This window comes from Sinocyclocheilus anshuiensis, unplaced genomic scaffold, assembly GCF_001515605.1.
Source record: "Sinocyclocheilus anshuiensis isolate Anshui unplaced genomic scaffold, SAMN03320099.WGS_v1.1 scaffold392, whole genome shotgun sequence".
Classification (NCBI taxonomy): domain Eukaryota; kingdom Metazoa; phylum Chordata; class Actinopteri; order Cypriniformes; family Cyprinidae; genus Sinocyclocheilus; species Sinocyclocheilus anshuiensis.
In genome coordinates this window covers 2,042,740-2,067,446 of record NW_015557091.1, presented here as the reverse complement: position 1 = coordinate 2,067,446, position 24,707 = coordinate 2,042,740, and the positions used below count along the sequence as shown (strand labels likewise).

General features: G+C 35.0%; 1 protein-coding gene across 3 annotated transcripts in view; it reads right to left on the bottom strand.

Moving 5' to 3' along the window:
* The window catches only part of LOC107677248 (arf-GAP with GTPase, ANK repeat and PH domain-containing protein 3), a 180,975-nt gene that overhangs the window by 76,267 nt on the left and 80,001 nt on the right, over positions 1-24,707 (bottom strand). For all 3 annotated transcript variants that reach the window (XM_016472074.1, XM_016472072.1, XM_016472073.1), the window contains exons 2-8: positions 20,127-20,185; positions 16,393-16,480; positions 9,602-9,687; positions 6,639-6,780; positions 6,146-6,280; positions 3,837-3,964; positions 2,769-2,924 (exon numbers count right to left, since the gene is read on the bottom strand). In XM_016472074.1, coding sequence (XP_016327560.1) covers positions 2,769-2,924; positions 3,837-3,964; positions 6,146-6,280; positions 6,639-6,780; positions 9,602-9,687; positions 16,393-16,480; positions 20,127-20,185 — 794 coding nt within the window. The remainder of the gene's footprint in view (positions 1-2,768; positions 2,925-3,836; positions 3,965-6,145; positions 6,281-6,638; positions 6,781-9,601; positions 9,688-16,392; positions 16,481-20,126; positions 20,186-24,707) is intronic.

The following is a 24,707-nucleotide window of genomic DNA, read 5'->3' as shown; positions in this document are numbered from 1 at the left end:
AAGTCCGGCTCCTCAGAAGGTCATGAGTTGAAACTCCCGTTCGCTTTATAGAATATACTTTCTATAGAATACCATTGGAAATCAAATTCAATACAAGATATACGGCAGTCTATATTTGTCCAATATTAAATGATATTAAAAAAATGAAACAGTGTGCAACGCATCGAACAGTTCATCTCAGCACATCGTCATGAAATTAAAAAAAATGAATAAGCAAAAACAATTAAACAAAAGAACAAAATAATGGCTCTGGGTCACAAATAGATACTACATTCATACAAGTCGGTGCATTTCCGTCACGCTTCTCTACGTCTATGAAGGCCTTCATATCGTTCAGACTTCACACCGAGCGAGGAAACCGCATCCGGGCGTTGCCGCGGCAACTGCATCAACTAAACGAGCAGCTTTATAAATGCATCACAACGCAATGTGACGTCTCAGGGCATCATCTGACATCAGTTTCACAGTTAAATGGTGGTCAGCATATCGGTCGGCACGAACACGTAAGCTATGTCATCCGGAATCCGGATTCACATCTTTTTATTGTTGAGGGATCCGTCACTATGCCGACTTTGCAGCATCAGAACCTCGACTAGCATCACATTCCAGTATGACGTGGTTTACAAAGCCGCGGTCTTGTTAATAAAGATGACACGGGAGCCATGGGGTGCGGTTTGTGGCATTCGGTGTGAAGTGTGACCAGCTAAACTAACCCATCAGACACAGAACTCAAAGGAAAGACAGGCAAAACAGGAAAATAAATAGGAAAAAAAGAGAATATCTTGGCAAAGTGTTCGGAATTACCGCAAAAGTTCTCTCCATTTGAGTTACAAAGCATCCTTTCCATTAAATTTTGGACGTTGTTGATGGCTATTGTCCGGGTTTGTTCAGTGCATGATGAACATTTAGCAATAAAATGACTGATTATGATTCAGTTCAATGTGTTCAGGTAACGCAAGTTCGAAATCTGTCTTTTTCTGTCCAACCAAATGTCCTTTAAACTCAACCATGGCTGCCAAGGGGCAGGTGTCCAAGAAAGCCATGGTGATACCCACGATGCAATGCGGGCTATTAGGGGGAATAAAGCAGCGCTTGTTTGCTCGTCCTCACTGAGGACCCCCTCCCATAATGCATTGCGGTCGTACCACCACCACCATCAAGGGCTCGTCTAATTGAGGAGAAGCTGGAAAGCCCTTTTAGTTGAAGAAAGGTTGGAAACAGATGAACAAATCTGGAAATAGCGACAAAAACAGTTCAACACTTTGGTCAAGGGGAGTGTGGACAGAAAGATTGTAGGGGGGGGGGAGCAATGGATCGCAAAAAAAATGCGTAGACATCTAGATTGGAGATGATGGCGGATGTAGTATGATTATTGGCTTTTTACAGGGCAAAATAGCGATGATGTGTCGAGAAAATAATGAAATAAAATAAACCCCTTCCCTCTTCCTGTTCACTCACAGAATGAAAAATAAACAGACGCCACATTAGACCGATGACAAAAATATCTGAATGGTCGTTTTAAGTATCATGGAAGCACTGTGCTTAGTTTCCTGTCCTCTGCTGACATCTAGTGGCAAAGACACACACTTATGAAATGATATTAATGTGAGAATGTTATGAATTATGAGGTGACAGGAAATATTACTAAATTGGCAAACTGTTGGTTTTATATTATTCAATAATTACATGAGCTTTAGTTTTAAATTTTTTAAAAAGTAACTATTATTTTTTATAATATCTTTAACAAAATATTTAATTATGGCTTTCTTTAAAATGTAAATATTTTATTTTTTATTAAGTATGGGAAAAAATTATTTGTTACTGATTGCAAACAAAAAATGTGTCTCGCGTGGATGGGGTTAGACACGACCTAGCAGGGAGGGAGGGAGAAAGAGGACAGGGGAAGCTAGCACAAGAGCCGCCACTGCCACAGCCAATCACCTTGCAGGATCCTTCTGATTGGAGGAGACTTTGGGGGGTGGGAATGGGGACAAATTCAATTGGTTTGGATTGGGGTTTGGGGGTGGTGATTGGCTGAATGGATAAAGGTGGATCTTGATTGGTTAGATTGGAGATGGTGGTGTTGCTAGTACAGTGTGTGTGGCACTGCCTCTCTCTCTCTGTCTGGCTCCAGCGGAAAGACACGCTAGGTGAATGTCTGTTAAAGAAGAGAAGGGGGCGGGGCTTGCTAGGGAATTTTGCTGATTGACACAGTGAAATTAGGAAGGGCACAGGGAAAACATCAGTATCGGGGAGGGCAGGTATTCAAATCCAGAGAAGATAAAAAGCTAAGTTCCCTTGGTGTAAAGCTTTTAAATTTACAGTGTATAAAGGACGAGGCAAATCAAAATGGTGGAAAAATTAGCGTAAATCCAAGTGTCTTTCCTTTTCCTAAACATCTCTCGTCATTTTAATGCTTGCCTCCCTGCGTTTACTGAAATATGTAGCTATAAAAAGCATGTGGTCATGCGCTTCAGTGGTAGCAGAGGCAGGAGGGATTCGGTTACACTTAGCTCTGGACCTCCCTCTTGTGGTCAGAGATGGCATTAAACTCTCTGGCTTTGCCCTCCACTGCCCTGGGTTTGAGGGGAAGGGGGTGATGAGACCTAAGGGCAGATCCACTCACTGCAGACCTAGAAACAGCTTCTCTCTAGCTCACTGGCCGTCTGAAAGCAGCAGGGGCTGCTGGGAGATCTGCAGTCAGGGGAAGTCCAGCACTCTCAGTAGTGGGAGTGCGTGGTGCTCTGCATTAGCTGCCTCATACTTACTGTGAAGATGTTGGAGCGCCGTTTGGACTGCTTGCGGATGGGCGTGGGAGTGTTGGAGGCAGCCACTGTCTCGATGCGCATTTCCCTCTGGCTTATGCTGGGGGTGGAGGGAACGGAGGACGAGTAATCACTGAACGCGCCTCCTCCATTAGCAGCCTGAATCAAACAGAGAGGGAATGGGGAGAGATAGATAGATAGATAGATAGATAGATAGATTTTGGGGAAAGCAATTAAGAATAGGAAAGGAGCAAGAGAGATATAGTGAACACAAAATTATCAGCATGATTTTCTGGATTTTGACAGGCAGCACACTTTATATGGTTTATTATAGTTCATAAAGGCCTATTCTTCCATCCCAATTCTCATGTTTGTACTATGTATATAAATATGGTGATATGAAAGCACATTTGAGTGTGCACTAAGTCTTGATACTTTGTTGCATACTACGAGTGTTTGTTAGTACCATGATAAACCTTTTATTGCATTAAATATCATAGCTACTACAATTATTGTTCCTGTTGTAAAACTATAATAAACATTTCTGTTATTTTATTTTATTTATTTGTGATGACAGTTTTTTTTAAAGGGGTCCTATTATGCTCTTTTACAAAGTCTTTATTTTGCTTGGGGGTGTACTAGAACAGGATATCATACTAGGTTGTTCGAAAAACACATTATTTTTCACATATTTTTTGCCTTCTCTAGTGCAGCTCAACCAGGTCTCGTCCCATTCGTCGATATTTGTGATATCACAAATCCCCGAAAATATGCGTTGTAGTCCAAACGAGTTGTTCGTTGTAGTTTTTGAAAAGTGATTTCTGTTAAATAAAATATCTCCTTTTGAATTGGACTTTGAACTTTGTAACTTTGCAGATCTTTTTTATGCTCAAACAGCAACATTACAGACTAACTAAAGTTGAAAAAGTGAAAAAGCATAATAGGACCCCTTTAAGTAAAAATAACTGTTTTGGTGGAAAATATGGTTACATTTTCAGAATTGAAATATCAATATACAGGTTTTGGCTGAGTGAGGCTGATCCTAGATCAGCACAAACACCCCAGACTCACCTGATTGATGTGTACAGAGGGGATGGACGCGGCCGGGACCGACGAGTGGCTGGGAGAGTTGGGCAGAGATTTACACGGACCAATCGAAAGCTGCTGTTTTTTCCTCAGCGCCACCACTTTCTGAGCAACTGCAATCACACATCAGAAATATTACAACTATGAAATCCACGCATTAAAAAGATTAAAAGTGACAGTAAAGACATTTATAACGTTACAAAAGATTTTAGTTTCAAACAAATGCTGTTCTTTTGAAATTTCTATTCATCAAAGAACCCTGAATGTATCATGGTTTCTATAAATAAATAAAAAACTACATCACAAGAAATTACATTTTAAAATATATTCAAATAGAAATAGAATATTTCACAATTTTACTGTATTTCTAGACTTTTGAACTATAGTGTAAAAGTATGCAAGTATCTCTTGTACACTGAATAAAAAAAATTTATGAACTGTATATATTAGTTTGACTTAAAAATATCAAATTGAATTAAAAAATAATAAATTAAAATATTTTTTTTAAATCATTTTTTAAATATAAAAAACTATTATAAAAAATGTTTATAAATATTGTAAAAATAAAAGCAATTTAACATGTTTCGCACAGCTTGTCTTGATACTAGCAGTTTTGTTGTTTTAGTCCTGCATATAACCAACTACAGTATATGCATATGGGAACAATTAATAATTTAGCTGTCTATTAATAACCTATAACATCTCAAAGCCACTGATTTGCAGTAAACGTGACTACAAGCATAAATAAGACTACAAATTAATTTATTTGCAAACATAATTCATGAAGGGCGATACATTTACATTCAGTGCTTATTATTATGGTAGGGAGATGTTCATTATTTATGTACAGTATGTTAAAATTTTTCAGTTCTAATTCGATTGTAATGACGCACATAAGGTTTCTTCCACAGCTGTGAAATGTTTTCGTGCAGATTTACTGCATAAAACTGGAAACCCTGGAGACTTGCAGTGTGCCTACAGCCATTTAACAAGTGACTCAACATTATTCACTTTTACTTTTCGCAAAAACAAAGAAAGAAAGAAACTAAGAGGAAGACTAAACGAAAGAACCAGCAAAGTCAAGATGATGTTGATCCGTCTGCGTTTTCAAAGAGTCGAACGGCTCACCGTCTCCAGATAACAAGCGCATCTCTGTCTTTTAATTATTATTATTATTATTACACGCAGGAGAAAACAGCAACCGTCAACACTCTGGCAATAAAGGCAGGGACGAGAGAAATCCATCTTGACAACTATGATATTGGACAGCGCGGAGGAACCTGCAACACTGCGGAGCAATAAAGCTGCTGGAATTATCACAGCCCCTGCAACTGCGGGGGGAAGTCTCACACGGATATATAGAGCAGCGATACCAGATTACTGTGCGGCTGCTTGATGAATACTTATGTAATATGTATTTCTAGGTGCTGTGAAACCACTCTACCTCGAGCAGGCGGCTAGAGGGACACAAAAGAGATGTGTGGGCAGATTTCTGTAGCTTACTCTGCGATACATTCATGCCACATGACGACAGTGGGCGGAAGAGAGCGCTATCAGTGAACTCAAGAGTGCCACTGATATTCCAGCTGGTTTTCGGGATTGTTCATGAATGCACTAACCACTACCGGTGTAAAAACACGCTGAAAAAACACAGCTCTTTGTTAGATGAGGAGATAAAAGCAGGATCCAGAGCAAAGACAGAACTATGGATGATGATGCATTCAGAACGTCTCACAACCATCCTTAAAATCTGCGGTATGTACATAATATAATGCAATAAACTAATAATAAAACTTGGTTCTCGCAAGACTAGCATATTACGCTAGGAACTCTGCTGGAACGCCACTCTCTCGTGAGCCCGCATACAACAGTTAGCGGAAGCTAGAGATTATGGTTTATAAAGATTTAAATATGGATAATTTTCTTACACAAACACATCGATTCACTTCAGAAGGCCTTTATTAACCCCCCGGAGCCGTGTGGAGCACTTTTTGTGATGGATGAATGCACTTTTTTGGGCTTCAAAATCTCAACACCCATTCACTGCCATTATAAAGCTTGCAAGGGCCAGGACATTTTTTAAAATAACCCTGATTGTATTCGTCTGAAAGAAGAAAGTCATATACACCTAGGATGGCTTGAGGGTGAGTAAATCATGGGGTAATTTTCATTTTTGGGTGAACTGTCCCTTTAACTGCAAACTAGGTTAGTAAACTCACACCTGAGGATAAATACTTGGCATTAACACTTAAAGTAGCGTTCAGAGACACTGGTTATCACATCAGGCATCTCACCATCTTGAAAGACTCTTTCCACGTTAAGACCATAGGTGGAGCAGGTTTCGTAATACGTGGAGCGTTTCAGGTCGTTGGATAGTTTCCGAGCCCGGGCATCATCTATCACTCTTGGGTTGGCAGCGCTGATGGCATCTAGAAATCATAAGATGGCATAAGACATGGCATATTCATTTTTGGGTGTACTATTCCTTTAAACTAGCTCTTCGGCACACATAATGACAGTACAGCATCTACATGTTCATAATTGTTAATTATGAGTCTCATCAAAGTGCAATTTGCAAACAAGTACTGGGTGAATGAGTAAGAAAGAGTCTTTTTATCCTGCAGCTTTGTTAAAGCAAGACGAATGTACTATTTCGTCACCTTTAGACGATGACTAATTGCGAGACTTCCATGGCGGATTTAATAAAAACAAGTGCACATCATATTTTGTGTATCCCGTGTTCTACTGCAGAAGAATAATAGAGTCAGTGATGGTGTTATGACTCACCCTGCGTCCCCACCAGCACCATGGGAACCTCTGCCGTGTTCCTGTAGCTGGAAAGACGCAGGAAGTAGTTATAAACTGTCTGGAAGCTGATCTCATCCTCCAAGCTGAAGACGAACACCACCGCGTCCACCCAGGCAGCAAACTGAAATACGCCAACAAAATCTTATCAATCCAACCATCTCTAAATAACATCTTTTGATTTAGCTATCAGATTTTGCTTTTTTTTTCCACATGAAAATATATTATAATATAATGTAGTAATATTTTTAATCAGTTTTTATTTTTTTACTTTCCATTTTCATTGTAATTTTAGATGCAGTTATAGTTATTTTGTTTTGTGTTTTGTTTATTTATTAATACAAATTTATTAAATAATTAATACAATTTGGGGTCGGTAGGTTTGTTATTTTGAAAGAAATTAATACTTTTATTCAACAGGCTTGCATTTAAAAAAAAATCACATTTCATATAATTTAGAATAATATAATATATAAATAAAATAAACTTCTTTTATTAAACAAATCTTATTTTTGAATGGTAGTATGCATATATGTGTGTGTGTGTGTATTTTTAATTTTATTTATTTATTTTATGTATGCATGTATGTATGTATGTATGTATGCATGTATTTATTTTTATTTTATTTTTACATTTTTTGTTATTTTACTACATCAAGTTAAACTAAATTAAAATAAGAAATTCTGCATTGGCAACTAGTAGAAATATTTTTTATTTTAATTTAATGTTTATTTTATTTAAAGTATCTATCTATCTAAACAGCCACTGAGTAGATGAATCATGTTATATGCCAGTTATATTTTGTAATGTAGGAAGATACGTTTCGGTAATTTTAAGCAAACTTAGTTGTTTACTGAAGCCCATGTGTGAGTTATTCCTCTATTTGTTTTCCATTACCTGCAGGAGAATAATTCTAATCATGGATAAATTACACGACCAGTCACTGTTTCGGGGCCCTGAGACACACTCATTGACGTCTGCTTGAAATTTGAAGGGCCATATCACAAATTCTTGTGGTAATTTGCATTCTAATCAATTATGCATTACCATAAAACCAGCTAAACGGAACACAGACTAACAGAGAATAATTATCGCCGCTATTCCACCAGGAGCTACAGCGGCAGAAAAGTTTCACTCGAAATCCCCATTCCCACAACTCAGGAAGCGAGTCCTCATCCCCGGCTGAAAGCTGCCGTGAGAACCATCAGACTATAATTACACTGAGCCGCAGCAAAATGTGAAAATAGGGCCACCCTGAAATGGGCCCCACGGGGTAAGTACAGCGGTTCATCTCGACACGGCCCCGCGTCCCGCTCTATGCTGGGGGAATGAGGACTGGGTGACACATTTGTGGAATATTTTAGCAGCTATTTGGACAGTTCTCTGCTCTCCTCAACTTGTGAAAAATCTCCCTTTCTCGGATATCATCAATTATTGTAGCCCTGGAGCTGCAAATTGAACTAGATAATTAAGGTATTTGGTGTAATACTACATTAGTATTTTACATGGTGATATGTAAACAGTTTTTATCCACAAAAGCTACAGTTATATGTCCTTACATGACCAGAAAATGTCCTTTAAGGAACAATTCACCCAACTTACGACTTACTTTCTTCAGTGGAGAACAAAAGGAGACATTTTCAAGAACGTTCACGCTGCTCTTTTCCATACAGTGACCAATAAGTACATTCATTTCCCCTATTTTTACAATTAGTTTACCTTTGCCGCCATTTAAACACTCTCTTTAAGTTAATCTATAAAAACACTAATAATTTAATAACACTGTTACATGTTATTTTTAGCAAATCTGAAAATGAATGTGCATTATAATGTTGTCACGCCTTAATTCATTTGGAACATTTGAAATTATTTATTTTGAATGAACTAATATTACAATTCCATGCTAATTTGTCTATTTACTGGTTATCTGCCATAATGTGAACTATTATCAGTTTATTGTATTTTAATTTTAAAATCTGTTAATCTGTATAAGTATTAATGACAACATATTCATATCATCTCCTTTTGGGTTCCACAGAAGAAATAAAGTCATACCAGTTTGAAAACACATGGAGAAATGAGGGCAGATTAATTAATTAAATTTTTTTTTTTTTTTAAAACTATTCCTATAACTTATATTTTATTACATATTTTATCATAGTTTTCAATAAAGCTTTATAATTAAAGGAAAAATTTGACATTTCTTGAAGTGTTGTTAACTAATTGTTAACTAAAACTAAAACTATTAAAATTTTTGTTGTTAATTGAAATAAAGCTTAAAAATAAAATTTACAAATTTTATAGAAATACTGTCTTGGCAACTAACTGAAATAAACAAAGTTTAAGTTGAAGAACTAAAATTACTAAAACTGAAATAAAAAGAAATAGCTAAATAGAAGCTAAATAAAATGACAACAGCATGTAATAAAATTACTAAAAGTAAATTAAAATAAAAAATAAAAAATATAAAAATAAATGTTACTATCGAAATATGAATAAATACTGTAATAGCATATAAATAATGCTAAAATAACACTGCTTTCCAGTGTTATTTTAGTATCGCTGAGATATAGTTTTTATTAATATTTTAAATCAGTTTTTATCTTTATATATTTTCTGTTTTGATTTTAATATTAGTAACATTTTTAGTAATTTTGTTGTGTGTGTTTTGTAATTTTCAGTAGTTTTTTTATGTCTATACAGTTTTTATTATTGTTTTTATTTCAGTTTTATTTTTAGTTATTTTAGTACAAGTTAAACTAAATTAAAATGAGAAATACTGTCTTGCATCTAGCTGAAATAAAACGTTTTATATATGTAATATATATTTTTATTCATTTCAGTTAATGTTCATTTTATTTCAAGTAACAACTTTTTATGGTTTTAATTTTAGTTTTGGTTAACTATAATAACTCTGCTGCTTTCATATTTAACTTGAGGCTTACCTGCAGTTCTGGTGGGCCGCCTTCATCCCTGATCAGCAAGAGATAACTCTGTCCATCCACCACAATCTCCTTTTTAAACCTCCCTCCTGCAAGAACACAGAATAACATTACTTGTACTGTTTCTACAACATGGTCCTCTCTGAAGCTCATTTACCAGCAGGCAGTGTGCCACTGACGTCAATGCCATCAAGATTAAGGGACTGAAGATACACCCCTGAGGAACTCCCTTCAGCTCCATCAATCTGAACGCACAAGCATTTCTAATTTTCAGCTTACGCATACCTTCTGGCAGTTGTGAAGTGTTGGACAAGAGATGGAGAAAGAGAGAGAAAGAGCCAACGAGTTAGTGAGCGTGTAAATGAGTGTTTGGGATGAATGTGTTTGCATGTCTAAACATGACTAATGATTAAACCCATCAGAGTGCTGCCCATCGCTCCTGCTTCATTATACAGCACATGGAAACATGGTTAACACAGAATAGATCAACTGATAAAAAAGAAATATCAGCCAACAAATGAAATTAGGCAAGCCTTATCCGAAATCTGAGTTATTTCGACACCAGCAGTGAGATGAGAGTCTGAGACTTTGATTTTTCACCCTTCATTTATTCCCTTCTCAACAGATGTGTTTTTTTTTTCCTTTCTCACAGCCGCTGGCGCTGAAAGCTGATGGAACTTTGATGCCATTGAGATTCCCTCAAATTAAATTGCACTTTTTTATAGTAGGAAAGTTTGTGTAGACGAATGAAACTTGCCTCATGGTAATCTTCTAGGAGGACAAAAGAGGAAGGGTGAGATCTTCGCAGATTATGACAGGTGAAAAAGGCAAGGCAATGTGTAGAATATATGAACAGCCTGGAGAGAAAAGGGCTGAATTTGGTTGAACCTTCACCTGAAAGTGTTAGGAATTTAATTTAAATAAGGCACAGAATGTTACAGTGGCATGGTACAGAGGTTATGTAACAATGTTAGCTGACAGAATTATAATATTATAAAAAAAATTAAATAACAAAATAGAAATATAAAAAATGTATTTAAAATATTTAAACTATTTGTAAAAGAAATAATAAAAACAATTTTTATATTAAACAAAAATATAATGAGTATATAATAACTTATATATCATATTGAAAGAATAATGAATTACTATAATAATTAGCATAATTTCTATTTATATAAATAAAATATTCAAAATGATTCATTCTAAACAAATTAATTTTATTTTACTGTAAAAATATAATAATGAAAGAAATAATAATAAACTATCAATATGTTACATGAAAATTATATATATAATTATAATAATTCATTTAAAAACAGTGTTTTAACGTAAAAAATAGCGATGAAAAACCTAAATGATAAATAAATAATACTTGTGTATGTATGTATATATATAAATCAAAACAATTACTAATAACTATATTTTAATAATCAAATCATTATTAAAGCAATAAACAAGAAAAATTAAACTGCTTTGATTATCCCAGTGAATACTGTTCATGAGGGGACTGTATTGTGCAAAATACAATGAGATGAACAATGCAATGAACTTAACTTGACCTTGACTGAATAAACATAAAGTGATTAGATTGACTATTTTAAAACATGTTTTGATTCATTATTTGATCTGACTGCCAAAAATTAAGGATAAAAGGTATTACACAAAATCGAATTAAAAATGCAGAGCAATTAGAGCTGGACACCCTTGACATGCAACGTGATGAGAAAATGTGACAATGTAGCATAATGCATACTCTTTCACTATAAAAAAGTAGTCAGCATTCAGTTCAGTTCATTCAGCACATGACTTCCCTTTACATTAACTCTGGAGCTTTGTCACTCCTGAGCACCTCCCAGGAGGGTTTTTATTGGGTAAATATAATGATTGAATGCTTGTTGCACAGTGTATGACTGGAAGCTGCTGAAGTTCGTGCCACATAGCAAATCTTTACTTCCAAGTTCAGTGACCCCTGGAGTAAATTGGCATTAAGAGGTTCACTGGAGCGCTGAGGGACGTTAATAATAGCGGAACGAAACACAACATGACGCTATAGAGATTTCAGCCAGCAACCTCATATCAACTGAGAGATATTGTCCATAAAGCCAGTACGCCAAGCACACTACACTTTTAATTATTCCACCTGTGTCCTGAGAATCCATCCATTTTTATTCCATCAATGCTTCCCTTGAGACTAAAAGCAAATTAAAACGAGTAAAAAAAACGTGTAAAATTCAGCATCGTTTTTGCTCTAACAGGAAAAAGTGAACAATATGTTCATATTGGCCAATATGAATACACCTGCAAGCATAATAAATATGAAAAATAGCAATGTGTGATATTTATTGTCTACGATAACATCATAACTGTTGTTTTAACAATATGCAAACTGACATTATCAAGTCACTCACTTTGCAAAAAACAAACAGAGAGAGTCCAAAAGCATTCACTGCATGAAGACTACTAGAATGCAGTTCGAATGCATATATAATTTGAGTTATAAAAGCAAAAAATATCCCTGTATGGGTTTTTGTTTTTTATATTTATAAGATAAGATATAGCTAAGTAATATCACATAAGCAAGAGTGCTGTTTTCCTGAATATTAGCATGTGAGCATGTGAGCATGATCGCAAACGTGATATTAACTTTATACACAGTTTAAAAAAAAGAAAAGTTAATTTTTTGCATCTCAGAGAAACGCTGCATGTCTCATTCCTGAATGAATCTGTTTTTGAATTAATCATTTGAGTCAATGATTCATAAAGACTATTAATAAAGTCACTTGCTTTGTTTTTTAAATGAATCAGTCATTTGAATGAATCATTTGAATGAATGATTCAATTAATCACTCATTAAGACTGGTGGTCATATTTATTTATCCATGACAGGCCTAAACCAGTCAAGGTACCAGCATAAAAAAACACTAAGCAAAATAATGTTTAATTATCGTTATCGAAAAAAAAACACAAAAAAATATCAACATAATTTTTTGTCAATATCACACACTCCCAATGCAAAAATAACTTAATTACTGAAGAAAATGCAAGTTATGCTGGTATGCAAAACAGGCTGCAACTGTCTGAAAATCACTTTTAGTTTTTCCCCAATCCACGATTTGAGAAATCAACTAGTTTAAATCTCTAACTCTAAAATATGTGCAATAATTCTTGCATTAAGAAGCACCACTAAAACGGTTGTTTAATTGAAAAGAACTGAATTTAACAGCTTTTGTTTTCTGGCGCATTCACTGAAGCTTTTAAAGTAGGAGATAATTGCATTGGAGCCAGAAAGGGCATGTCTGAACAAGATAGGACAGAACAAAAATCCCTCCAGCAAAGTTTCCTGCTCATTCAGACGTTTGACAGAGAGCCATGCAAAATAGATGTTTTTCATCTCTCAGTTTTTGCTGCAAAGGGTAAAAAGAAAATGGCAAAAAGAAATCGAGCCTTACTGTCACCAGCAGAGATGTGTGAGGCTTTTCACGACGTTGTGATTGTTCTGAAATTCAGCCCTGGTTTGGGTCTTCAGGAATCCGTCGTTATGATTCTAATCTCTAATTTAGATTTCAGAGGGGCAGCTGGTGCCAGGAGGCCATAAACATTTAATCTCTCTGCCATCACTCAAAAGTAAACGCAGAGGGTTGATGACACGCTCCGGTGGTGGTAGGCTACCTGACCCTCTGTTGCCATGGCAACACCGGAGCAATCGTAGAGGCGGAGCATCGGCATGGAAACGCAGAGCTTCGTCTGTGCAGGAGTCAATGACCGATTACAAATTAAGATTAACAGAAATTAGGGTCAATTTCAATTAAGCGTCACTTAATAAACCAGGGAACGTCTACCATGGTTTTAAAAGAAATGAATACTTTTATTTGCAAGGATGCATTAAAAATCGTAGAGGCGGAGCATCGGCATGGAAACGCAGAGCTTCGTCTGTGCAGGAGTCAATGACCGATTACAAATTAAGATTAACAGAAATTAGGGTCAATTTCAATAAACCAGGGAACGTCTACCATGGTTTTAAAAGAAATTAATACTTTTATTTGTAGTAATAATTCAGTGGTTAATAATAAAATGGTGGTATCAGGTAGTAATGTCAAGGTACTTCAATATATACTGGCATATTACCAAAGAACATGCTAGTACCATGGAGTACCAAGTCTTAAAGTTTTTAAAAGAAATTAATACTTTTATTTGCAAGGATGCATTAAATTGATCAAAAATGACAGTAAATACATGTATTAAAAAAATATATATTTGAAATATTATCAAAAAATATTCATCAAAAACATCCTGGGAAAAAAAAACCCAGTTTCCATAAAAAAAATAAAAAATTAAGCAGCAAAATGGTTTTATCACTGATAAGACTGGAGTAGCTGAAAATTCGGCTTTGATCACAGGAATAAATTACATTTTAAAAATGATTAAAACAGAACATTTTTTTGTAATTGTGAATATTGTAATAATATTTCCAAAAAAATTACTGTTTTACTGTATAAAACTTTATTTACTGTATTTTTTGATCCAATAAATGCAGCATTGCTGAGCATTAGAAACACATTTTAGCAACCCCAAGCTTTCAAACGGTAGTGTATCTTTTATAAAACCATTGTTCTATCACTGGATACCACGGTACCATCACAGTATTTTTTTCTAAGAGACGTCAGAGCACAAGGCTTTATTATAGAACATGATTGGCATTCATTTTTAATAATATATAAATATAATCAATAAAAATAACACGTGGCAGTGCTTCTGTTCTGCTTTATTGCGTGATATAACAACATCACAAAAAGACTCCAGTGTACGGTTCCTGAATTTTGTAGTCTTTTCTATTATAGAAGAACAAATATATTTTAGTTTAGCCTCTGAACTTCTCTACTCAAAGGTGTGTTAACACCAACCCCACAGCGATTCACTGATTTTCATTTTTCTCACTGCATTAGAAATGCACATTATTCACAGCGGTGCCACAGTCCAGTCAGAGAGAGGCAGAGAATCTGACTGAATGAGACTGAACTGTGAAAGCCGAATTCAAAACAAGTCCTAACAGGCTCCTGAGCGTCGTCTTCCTTCAAGGGAAACACAATGTGCATACAGGCATCCAACCAAACCCACTGGGCCAGAATACTCAACATTTTACCTCATTTTAAGCAATGTGGCTATTGTTCACCATGCTCCAGGTTCAATGCAAGTTTAAATATATTGTCAACATTTGAAAATTATTTTTTCTCTCTCTCACTAAAACAAAAACTTTTTTTTAAAATTGAAAACAAATATCTCATTTACAATAATGTAGACACAATGTACTGCTAGAATTTTGGCTAAAGCACTCAATTCGTTCTTCAATACAAAAATGTGCATTATAGGAGCTAAAAAATGTCTAAATCATCCCTTTAGCATTTATATAAAATCAATAAAATCAATACAAATACATAAAATACAATCCTTTAGTTAACCTTTCAATACTTAAATTTACTGGCTTGATTTGATGATAAAACTGGACATAAGTTACTCAGAAAAGGTTTGTAAGTGATTTTATCATACTAGACTCATGTTAAGACATATTAGGTTTGCTCTATGGTGATACTTTCAAAACAAGTTTTTTATCATTGATTCTAAGGTAATCTTGCCTTATAGGCTTATTGTGTAAGTGCATCACCTACTACAACACAATTTTTCTTTCCTATTACAAATTAAGGAACAACTCAAAGTCTTAATTATGTACATGTATTGAATCCAGAATATTTCTTTAAATAAAAATGCTACCGTTTAAAGGGGATCAGTGACATTTTTTCACCGTGGACGAAGCGGAGTCCAGCCCAGGGTCGTCACATGTGGTTGCTGCAAGCCCGCTGAACGCTCCTTCGTCGAATCACTCGGCCGCGCCGTTCTCAAGCCCGCCCGCTTCTGCTCACTCTAGCCCTCCGGCCGTTCCTCACTTCATCCCCCGGCCTCTGCTCACTCTAGGCCACCATGTGTGACGCTCAAATAATGTTCTTTTTAGCAGCATCATATGACCCCTTTAAATGTGTTTGAAAGAAGTCCCTTATATGCTCACCTAGGCTGAATTTATTTGATCAAAAATACAGTAAAAACAGCAATATTGTGAAATATTATTACAATTTCAAAGAACTGATTTATTTATTATTTATATTCTAAAATGTAATTTATTCCTGTGCTCAAAGCTGAATTTTCAGCATCATTACTCCAGTCTTCAGTGTCACATGATCCTTCAGAAATCATTCTAATATGCTGATTTGATGCTCAAGAAACATTTATTATTAATATCAATGTTGAAAACAGTCGTGCTGTTTAATATTTTTGGGAAACCCATGAGACTTTTTTTTTCAGGATTCTTTAAATCAATAGAATGTTCAAAAGAACATAATTTATTTGAAATAGAAATCTTCTGCAACATTATAAATGTCTTTACTGTCACTTTTGATCAATTTAATGCATCCTTGCTGAATAAAAGTATTAATTTCTTAAAAAAAAAAAAAAACCTCACTGACCCAAAACCTTTGAACGGTAGTGTATTAATGCAATTAAAAAGAAGATCATGACTGAAGTCTAAAATTTGACTTTTAACCTCAGTGTCAACCTAAAACCATTGCAGGGCATCTCTAGCTGCCAAAAGAATTTGTTCATATAAAAATAAATAAAGCGTACAAATGACCATATGAGATGATACAAATTCATGGCCAGCAAAGTTTGCTCCGCGGCAGGAGGTCTTGTTGGTTGACTGGCCCTGACAAACACTCTGTAGGCGGCCCTCCCCGCTGCTCACTCACCCTCGGGCGACTCCTCCTGGACATATGTTCCTGTCAGATACCGGTGAACTAATGCTGACTTCCCACTGGACAGGTTTCCCACGATGCCCTGCATGCAGAAACAGAAATGAGTCAGGCCAAAACAGAGCAGCAAACAACAGTGTTTGGGTGCATAAAGCAAACAGAAGAGAAAACAAATGACTGTCTGGAAGACAATCAATGGGATTCATTTCAGGATATTAAAGAACTAATAAAACTTAAAAGGTTTAGTTCACCCAAAAATGAAAATTCTGTCATTAATTACTCACCCTCATGTCGTTTCAAACCCGTAAGACCTTCGTTCACCTTCGGAACACAAATTAAGATATTTTTGATGGAATCTGAGAGTTCTCTGACTCTGCATAGACAGCAACGCAACTGAAATGTTCCCAAGTCCAGAAACGTAGCAAGGAGATCTGTAAAATAATCCATGTGACATCAGGGGTTCAACCGTAATTTTACGAAGCTACGAGAATACTTTTTGTGCGTAAAAAAAAAAGACGACTTTATTCAACAATTCGTCTCCTCTGTATCACCCTGTAGCGCCATTTTGGAGAGTATCCGCTGGACGTAAACAACGTATGCTGTTCTGTGTCAGCTGCGTCACGCTGGATCTGTTTCCTACGTTGTTGTGATTTGATCTGAACGAAAACAGCGTATCCGTGTGGCGCAGCTGACACAGAACAGCATACGCTGTTTACGTCCAGCAGATATTCTCCAAAATGGCGCTACAGGGTGACGCGGAGGAGACGAATTGTTGAATAAAGTCTTTTTTTTTTTTTTTCGCCCAAAAAGGATTCTCGTAGCTTCGTAAAATTACGGTTGAACCCCTGATGTCACATGGATTATTTTACAGATCTCCTTGCTACGTTTCTGGACTTGGGAACATTTCAGTTGTGTTGCTGTCTATGCACGGTCAGATAGCTCTCAGATTCCACCAAAAATATCTTCATTTGTGTTCCGAAGATGAACGAAGGTCTTACGGGTTTGAAACGACATGAGGGGGAGTAATTAATGACAGCATTTTCATTTTTGGGTGAACTATCCCTTTAAAAATGCTGTAGCTGTTTTTGTGAACATTTGCCTCAAAGACAATAATCACTTCCATCAACTTTTCACTACCAACAGATGGAGAACATCCATTGTGCATCCAGGATTTCCTTCAAACAAGTCGAGATCCCTTCCGTCATCAAACAACACCTCAAGCGTGGAGGAAGCAACTTTCAGGAGTTTCCTCGCTCACACCTGATGCAACTGTTCTGCCTGTCAGTCCACAGGACGACGGCTGTTCCTGCACGGATAATTCCCTCACAGCTGCGAGTAGACAGCTTTAAAAACATAATGAGGACAGATTTACCTGTCTTTCTCCTCAAACACTGGAGATGAAGGACTTCCTCTGACAAATATTGAAAAGGAACGACGAGGTGAGCGCCGATAAAGACAGAAGAAGCTTTTTTTTTCTTTGAAGAATTCAGTAATGGCAGTACTTCACAAAGGTTTACACTTTCCCCTGCACTTTGAATGTTAGTTTATTTGTTATTTTTGTTAATTTGATTATGCTTCCAGCCATCAAGACAAACTGCTCTGATGAACACATTTTCCATATTTAAATTCCTTTTCACAGAATTCCAAAATGTTCCCCCAAAATTCAGCAAAGAAAATGTGAAAATAAAGTCCTTCTAACCAATATGCAAAACCTACATTTAAATCATAAGGTATTATTAACAATAGCTAAAAATCTCAATAGCAAAAATCTGTAATATAAAATTCATTTTGCAATATAATGATTTATAATAATTTAAAATTGCTGTAATAATTATACGTAATAAATAATATCATATATAATTGAAATAATAACTATACTAATAATAATAATAATTATTATTATATAGCATTTAAATTATTAAATTAAAATTAAATTAAATTTAATAGCAGATAAAAATATTTTAATATGCTAACGGAATGTTTACTCTAATATATTCTGATATACACCGGAATTAAATTAAATTAAATTAAAAAGTGTAAATATCAGTTAAAAATGGCATCTTTGATATTATTTGATAACAATATAATGGCAATAATTAAATCAACTTAATTAGTATACATTTATACATATATGTGACCCTGGACCACAAAACCAGTCATAAGGGTCAATTTTTTGAAATTGAGATTTATACATCTTCTGAAAGCTGGGCTTTCCATTGATGTATGGTTTGTTAGGATAGGACAATATTTGGCCGAGATACAACTATTTAAAAATCTGGAATCTGAGGGTGCAAAAAAATCTAAATATTGAGAAAATCACCTTTAAAGTTGTCTAAAGTCCTTAGCAACGCATATTACTAATAATACATTTTTGATATATTTACGGTAGGAAATTTACCAAATATCTTCATGGAACATGATCTTCACTTAATATCCTAATGATTTTTGGCATAAAAGAAAAATCGATAATTTTGACCCATGCAATGTTTTTTTGGCTATTGCTACAAATATACCCGTGCGACTTATGACTGGTTTTATGGTCCAGGCCAGGGTCACATATACAATTAATAAACAATTATAACAAATATATAATAATAATAATAATAATATTAATAATATATAAATTAAATAATAATTATATAATACTAATAATTATTATTGTAATAGCAAATAATACTTTTTTATATTTTAATTAATATATTAACACAATGTTTACATTAATTATGGCTAAATACACCAGCCCAGTTAAAAGAAATTCAATGAAAAAATGTAAATATGTAAAAAAAAACAATTATTAAAAAAAATATTAAAAGTTAAATATAATGCTAATAAAGATATAAATACAAAAAATATATATACAATATAATATAATGGCAGTAATTAAATCAAAATTGAAATGCATTAAATAAATGCTCACATTAGCCACTGACAAAGTACATCGTGCATCACTTGGACCAACATTGAGTTTCAAAAGAGCACCGAATACTGCTTTCGTCGTGGAAATGGAAAAACTCTGTCCTTTCTTTACCCTAAACACCAAACATCCTCCTTCGTCATCATTAAAACACCAGAGGCTGATGCTGAACAGCGTTCGGGTTCATCAGAGGGTGGTGTGTACTGTTAACAAGGTTCAAACAGTAACAATCTTCCTCAATAATAAAGGCCCAGATGAGCAGTTATAAGTTACTCAAGCGGCCGCTGCAGGCCTCAAGAACAAAGAGGAGGACCGAAACTTCATTAGGAGAATATTGGATGTAAAAGCTTCACGAGCATATAGTTTCATCATGTTGCCTCATATTAAGATGTTAAAATGAGGGTGATTTTTAAATTGGATAATTATGATTCTGGAGTTGGATTATTCTTCCATGAAGCTGATACTGATACTAGTAAAACTATGATCTGCATAATTGTATGTATATTTTTGTACTACTAAATGATCCATATACAGCGTAAAAAATTAATATAGCATAAATTGAGTTATTCTAGTCACATTTTGACAGTGATAGTGTGTATGAAGCATCAGTGAACTCTGTATTTTCTGATTGGTGGCTATTCTGAGGGAACGTCAGCAGAATAACTCAAGAGTGACACGAGCCGAAATATCATTACAGAGAGTGACTGACATCTCACTGCTTGCTGAATATATTCAGTCCTCGACATGTCAGGATTTACGGTTCCACATAAAGTTAAGAGATAAGATGACAAGGCAAAGGGGTGGGAAGATCACTCACCACTTTGAGCTCTGGTACTGATCGACTCAATGTCCATTCCTGACTGTTAACGAAGGAATCTGGAAAGAAACAGACAGAAAACTTTAGTACGTGATGATGTCATTCATTTCACTCAGTGAACTGGACCGACACTATAGTATACGTTACTGCTTATACACATATAACAATCCTTATGGCTATCAACCAGAAATATTATTGATGAAATCATTAACAATAATCAAAAAATCATGAAAAAACAGATTCATGTAGAATTAAGTTTCATTTTTCTTAAGAAAAATAAAATATTTAAGAAAAACTAAATATTAAATATATTTATAAAACATATTTTTTCTTACCTAATCAATTAACTAGAATAAACTGTTTTTAGATATGATATATATCTAAAAAAAATATGTAAAAAATATAATAAAAATACTAAAAAAACAAATGTGTGTGGTGGTGTTCTGAAATGAGGCAAAGTCCTCAAAGTTTTTTTTTTTTAATCAAATGTAAATTCATGCCCCAGTCACATTTTCTTGGTTAAGTAAACATTACTTTCACTATCAGAAAAAGAAATGGAAAAAATCATCTATTTTATATTTTTATATTAACTAAATGTAATAAATAATAATAAAAATACTAAAAAAAAACAATGTGTGTGGTGGTGTTCTGAAATGAGGCAAAGTCCTCAAAGATTTTTATTTTTTATTTTTTTAATCAAATGTAAATTCATGTCCCAGTCACATTTTCTTGGTTAAGTAAACATTACTTTCACTATCAGAAAAAGAAATGGAAAAAATTATCTATTTTATATTTTTATATTAACTAAATGTAATTAATATTCTATTTATTAAAGCCAAGTATGAATCTCATCAAGTTAGTGTTTTTAATTCTTGTTTTTATAAACAAATGGATGGATAAAACATTAGCAAAAGCAAAGAAAAGCAATTTGTAAAATAAATTACATTTAAATGTTGCCATTAAAAATTATTTAGTACTTTATTATTTAAATAAGCCTATTTATTTCTCAATTGTATTTTTTTTTTAATGTTTTTTAAATGCATACATTGATAATTGGACTGCCACTTAAAAATAAATGGAAGAAATCAGTTTATTTTTAAGTGTCCCTCCTGGTCTTCATAACACACAGCCTCCAAAAACAGCACTTACTGTAAATGAAAATTATGTCATCCCCTCACGCAGAAGATCACAGGCTTAATTGTTACTAATAATCATGTTTGTCATGTTGGCTACATGGATTGACATGACAGTGAAAACACAAGCCTCACTGGCCCAATAAAATCCTGCCCATTTCCATGCCACACACACACACACACACACACACACACACTATCTGTCGTGCAGCGATTAAGTCATCACAGCGGCACATGGGCAGCCTTGTTTAAAGCACCACAGAGGTTTGTGGCACTGCATTGTTCGGTTCATTTTTCACTCCGCTGCTCTTGTCCAATCTAATCAAAATTACTATTCAAAGCGTCGGGGAAGAGAAGAAAAAAACCCTTTGTGGATTCAAGGGACTGAGAAACACACACCAAGAAACGAACCCATTTGCGAGCGAATAGTTCCATGCATACCAAAAAGAGACTCGTTCAGTTCTTGTGTGATGGTGAGAACATGGTGTGCTAAGCGTAACGCACAGCAAGTCAAGAGGTGTTTTCTCCGTCCTTCATTTAAACTTGATGTCTCACCCTCCCTTCGCACTCAACAAACTGCTGAAGTGACTCAGATGAGATTCTTCCTGCTGCGCTCAGCAACATGCCCTGATGAAACCAGGCCTTTTCAACCTCCATCCTCACTCTCACACACAGATCCATGGAAAAGTGGACGCATGCCAACAGGCAAACACATCCGAGCTTGACAACCACACCTCGCAATCCCACTATATTACCATTCTTTTCCCAAAGATGTTTCAAGTCAAAACAAATCAAAGTAATTAGACTTCAGAAGCCAGCTAAAAACTGGCTACGCATGATCTAAACTCAACTCAGGTATAGGGCTGCCACTAACGACTGTTTTTATTTCGATTAATCTGTCGACTAATTTATCGATTAATCGGTTGATTAATTTCCCACAAAAAAAATCAACAATTTTAAGAATATTTTATTAAACTATATTTAATTAAACCAAATTAAATCCAAAAGTAAAAAAGTAAAGTGCAACATAAAGTGCAAGAAGCAAGTGTCCATCTCATAGTCCAAATCACTGAAATCATAGTTCAGTATTATAGTGTAAGAATGACAACATATCCATGTGTTATAGTCTACTACTAATAAAATTATAATCAAAAAACGCTTTTTAAAGGAGTATTTACCAGAAATATTATTTACCAGAATTTATTTAGGAGAAAAATGTAAATGTGCAGTATTTCTGAAAAAAAAAAAAAAAGACTTTAAAAAAAATAAATAAAATCAATTAATTGGAGATGCTTCTGATTATTAAAGTTTAATGGAACCATTAAAATGGAATCCAGAAAATAATGGAAAACAGAATTTGGTAAAGATAAAACTGTAAAACTCAATTAATTAGACAGGCTTTTTGATTAATAAAATTTTATTTAACCATTAAAACGGAGTATAGAAAAATGAAAATGGATTGAATGAAAAACTGAATTTGGAAATAAAACGGAGTTCATAGTGCCCTATAATTATAATAAATTTTTTTGTGGTAATAAAAATATGTAAGTGAACAATAGCCTTTAAAATTACTTACAATACATATATAATAGCAATGAGGCAATAATAATATGTTCCGACGCAAGCAAAATGAAGTCGAGGATTTTAAAAATTCGAATAGTCGAATAAAATCGACGAATCGCGACAGCCCTACTCAGGTATCAAGTAAACACTGCGGTATTTTGGAGCGACAGATGTGAATGTCACTGAAATTAAACCCTATTGCGGTAAAAAGGCATCAAACTGATGTTGAACTACAATTTGATGCTTTTTCTTATGTAGAGTGAACTGCAAACAAAGCGCTTTTCGTATCATATGGGAGCCGAGATAACTTTATTGTTATCAAGCTGAAGAAAATATGACTCAGAGTTTTAAGAGAGGGCAAGGCCATCGCAAATCACATGGGAGAGTGTTTAGAAATAGTGCTGAGTGCAATTTCAGCCCCAGTTGGAGACTTTACTGGAGACTTGTGCCTTTATAACACACAGTAATGGATTCTTTCAAGCTTCCTATGATGCATTTTTCTAGCTATGCACCCTCTGAAGTGCCCTCACACCATTTTTTTACCCTGCCATTGAAACTCCACCATCACGACCCCAAGGCCAAAAAGTCATCCAAATTCCATCTGAGCAGACCTGATGACACTTTGTACGCAGGTGATGGAAGAAGGTAGGGCTGTGCAAAAAATCTAATGCAATTTTCAAGCGCATCTCGTCAGTAAAGCCGCTCCTGTGATTAGTAGTAAATCTCCTCGGCAATGAATCGCCTGCGATTTTGAACGCAAATTTGTGTAGCTTGTCAGTGAACTACGGCTCTGTGTAGTAAATGCCGCTCCATCTGAACACACATGCTGGAGATTTACTACTAATCACAGGAGCGGCTTTACTGACGAGATGCACATGAAAATCGCATTCGATTTTTTGCACAGCCCTAGAAGAAGGTAAAGCCTTCCGGGCTTAAAATACAAAGAAGTCACAGTTACAGAAAACAGTCAAGATCCAGGAACGACCTGCTTGTCAAACTACCAGGGCATGTAGCGACAGGTACGCGCAATCCACAGACATAAGCTTTGGTCCAAAAAGCTCTCAAGTTCAGCAAACACACCTAAATTCAGGCTGTCAGTCAACTTTTATAAAGAAAGGTCAGTCAGGGAGCTTGGGGAGGATAGTTTCCATAGTAACCAATGAAAATAAACTCAAGCAGATGCCAAGGGTGTAAACCTCAATTAATTTATTATCTCCATTTGACGAATGACTAATGGTACTGCCTAAAAACAAGCCCTGTAAGTCATTTGTGGGAGTTTGCTGTGCTAAAGTGAGCTTTGCAAGATATACTTGAGTAGGTAATGTGAGTAGATTGTTATGATCAGCGCAAGTCCATTGATTGGATGTTGGCCGATTTCTAGTTGGATCACTTTGAAGTGGCAGTGTCACTGGTCTGCCCAAATACTGTCTATTAAAATAAAACAACATGAAATATGTGACCCTGGACCACAAAACCAGTCTTAAGTCGCTGGGGTATATTTGTAGCAATAGCCAAAAATGCATTGTATGGGACAAAATAATAGATTTTTATTTTATGCCAAAAATCATTAGGATATTAAGTAAAGATCATGTTCCATGAAGATATTTTGTAACTTTCCTACCGCAAATATATAAAAACTTAATTTTTGATTAGTAATATGCATGGCTAAGGACTTAATTTAGACAACTTTTAAGGCGATTTTCTCAATATTTTAATTTCCAGATATTCAAATAGTTGTATCTATATGGCCAAATATTGTCCTATCCTAACAAACCATACATCAATCGAAAGCTTTCAGATGTACAACTCTCAATTTTGAAAAACTGACACTTAAGACTGGTTTTGTGGTCCAGGGTCACAAACAACAAGAAAAAAAAAGAAAAGA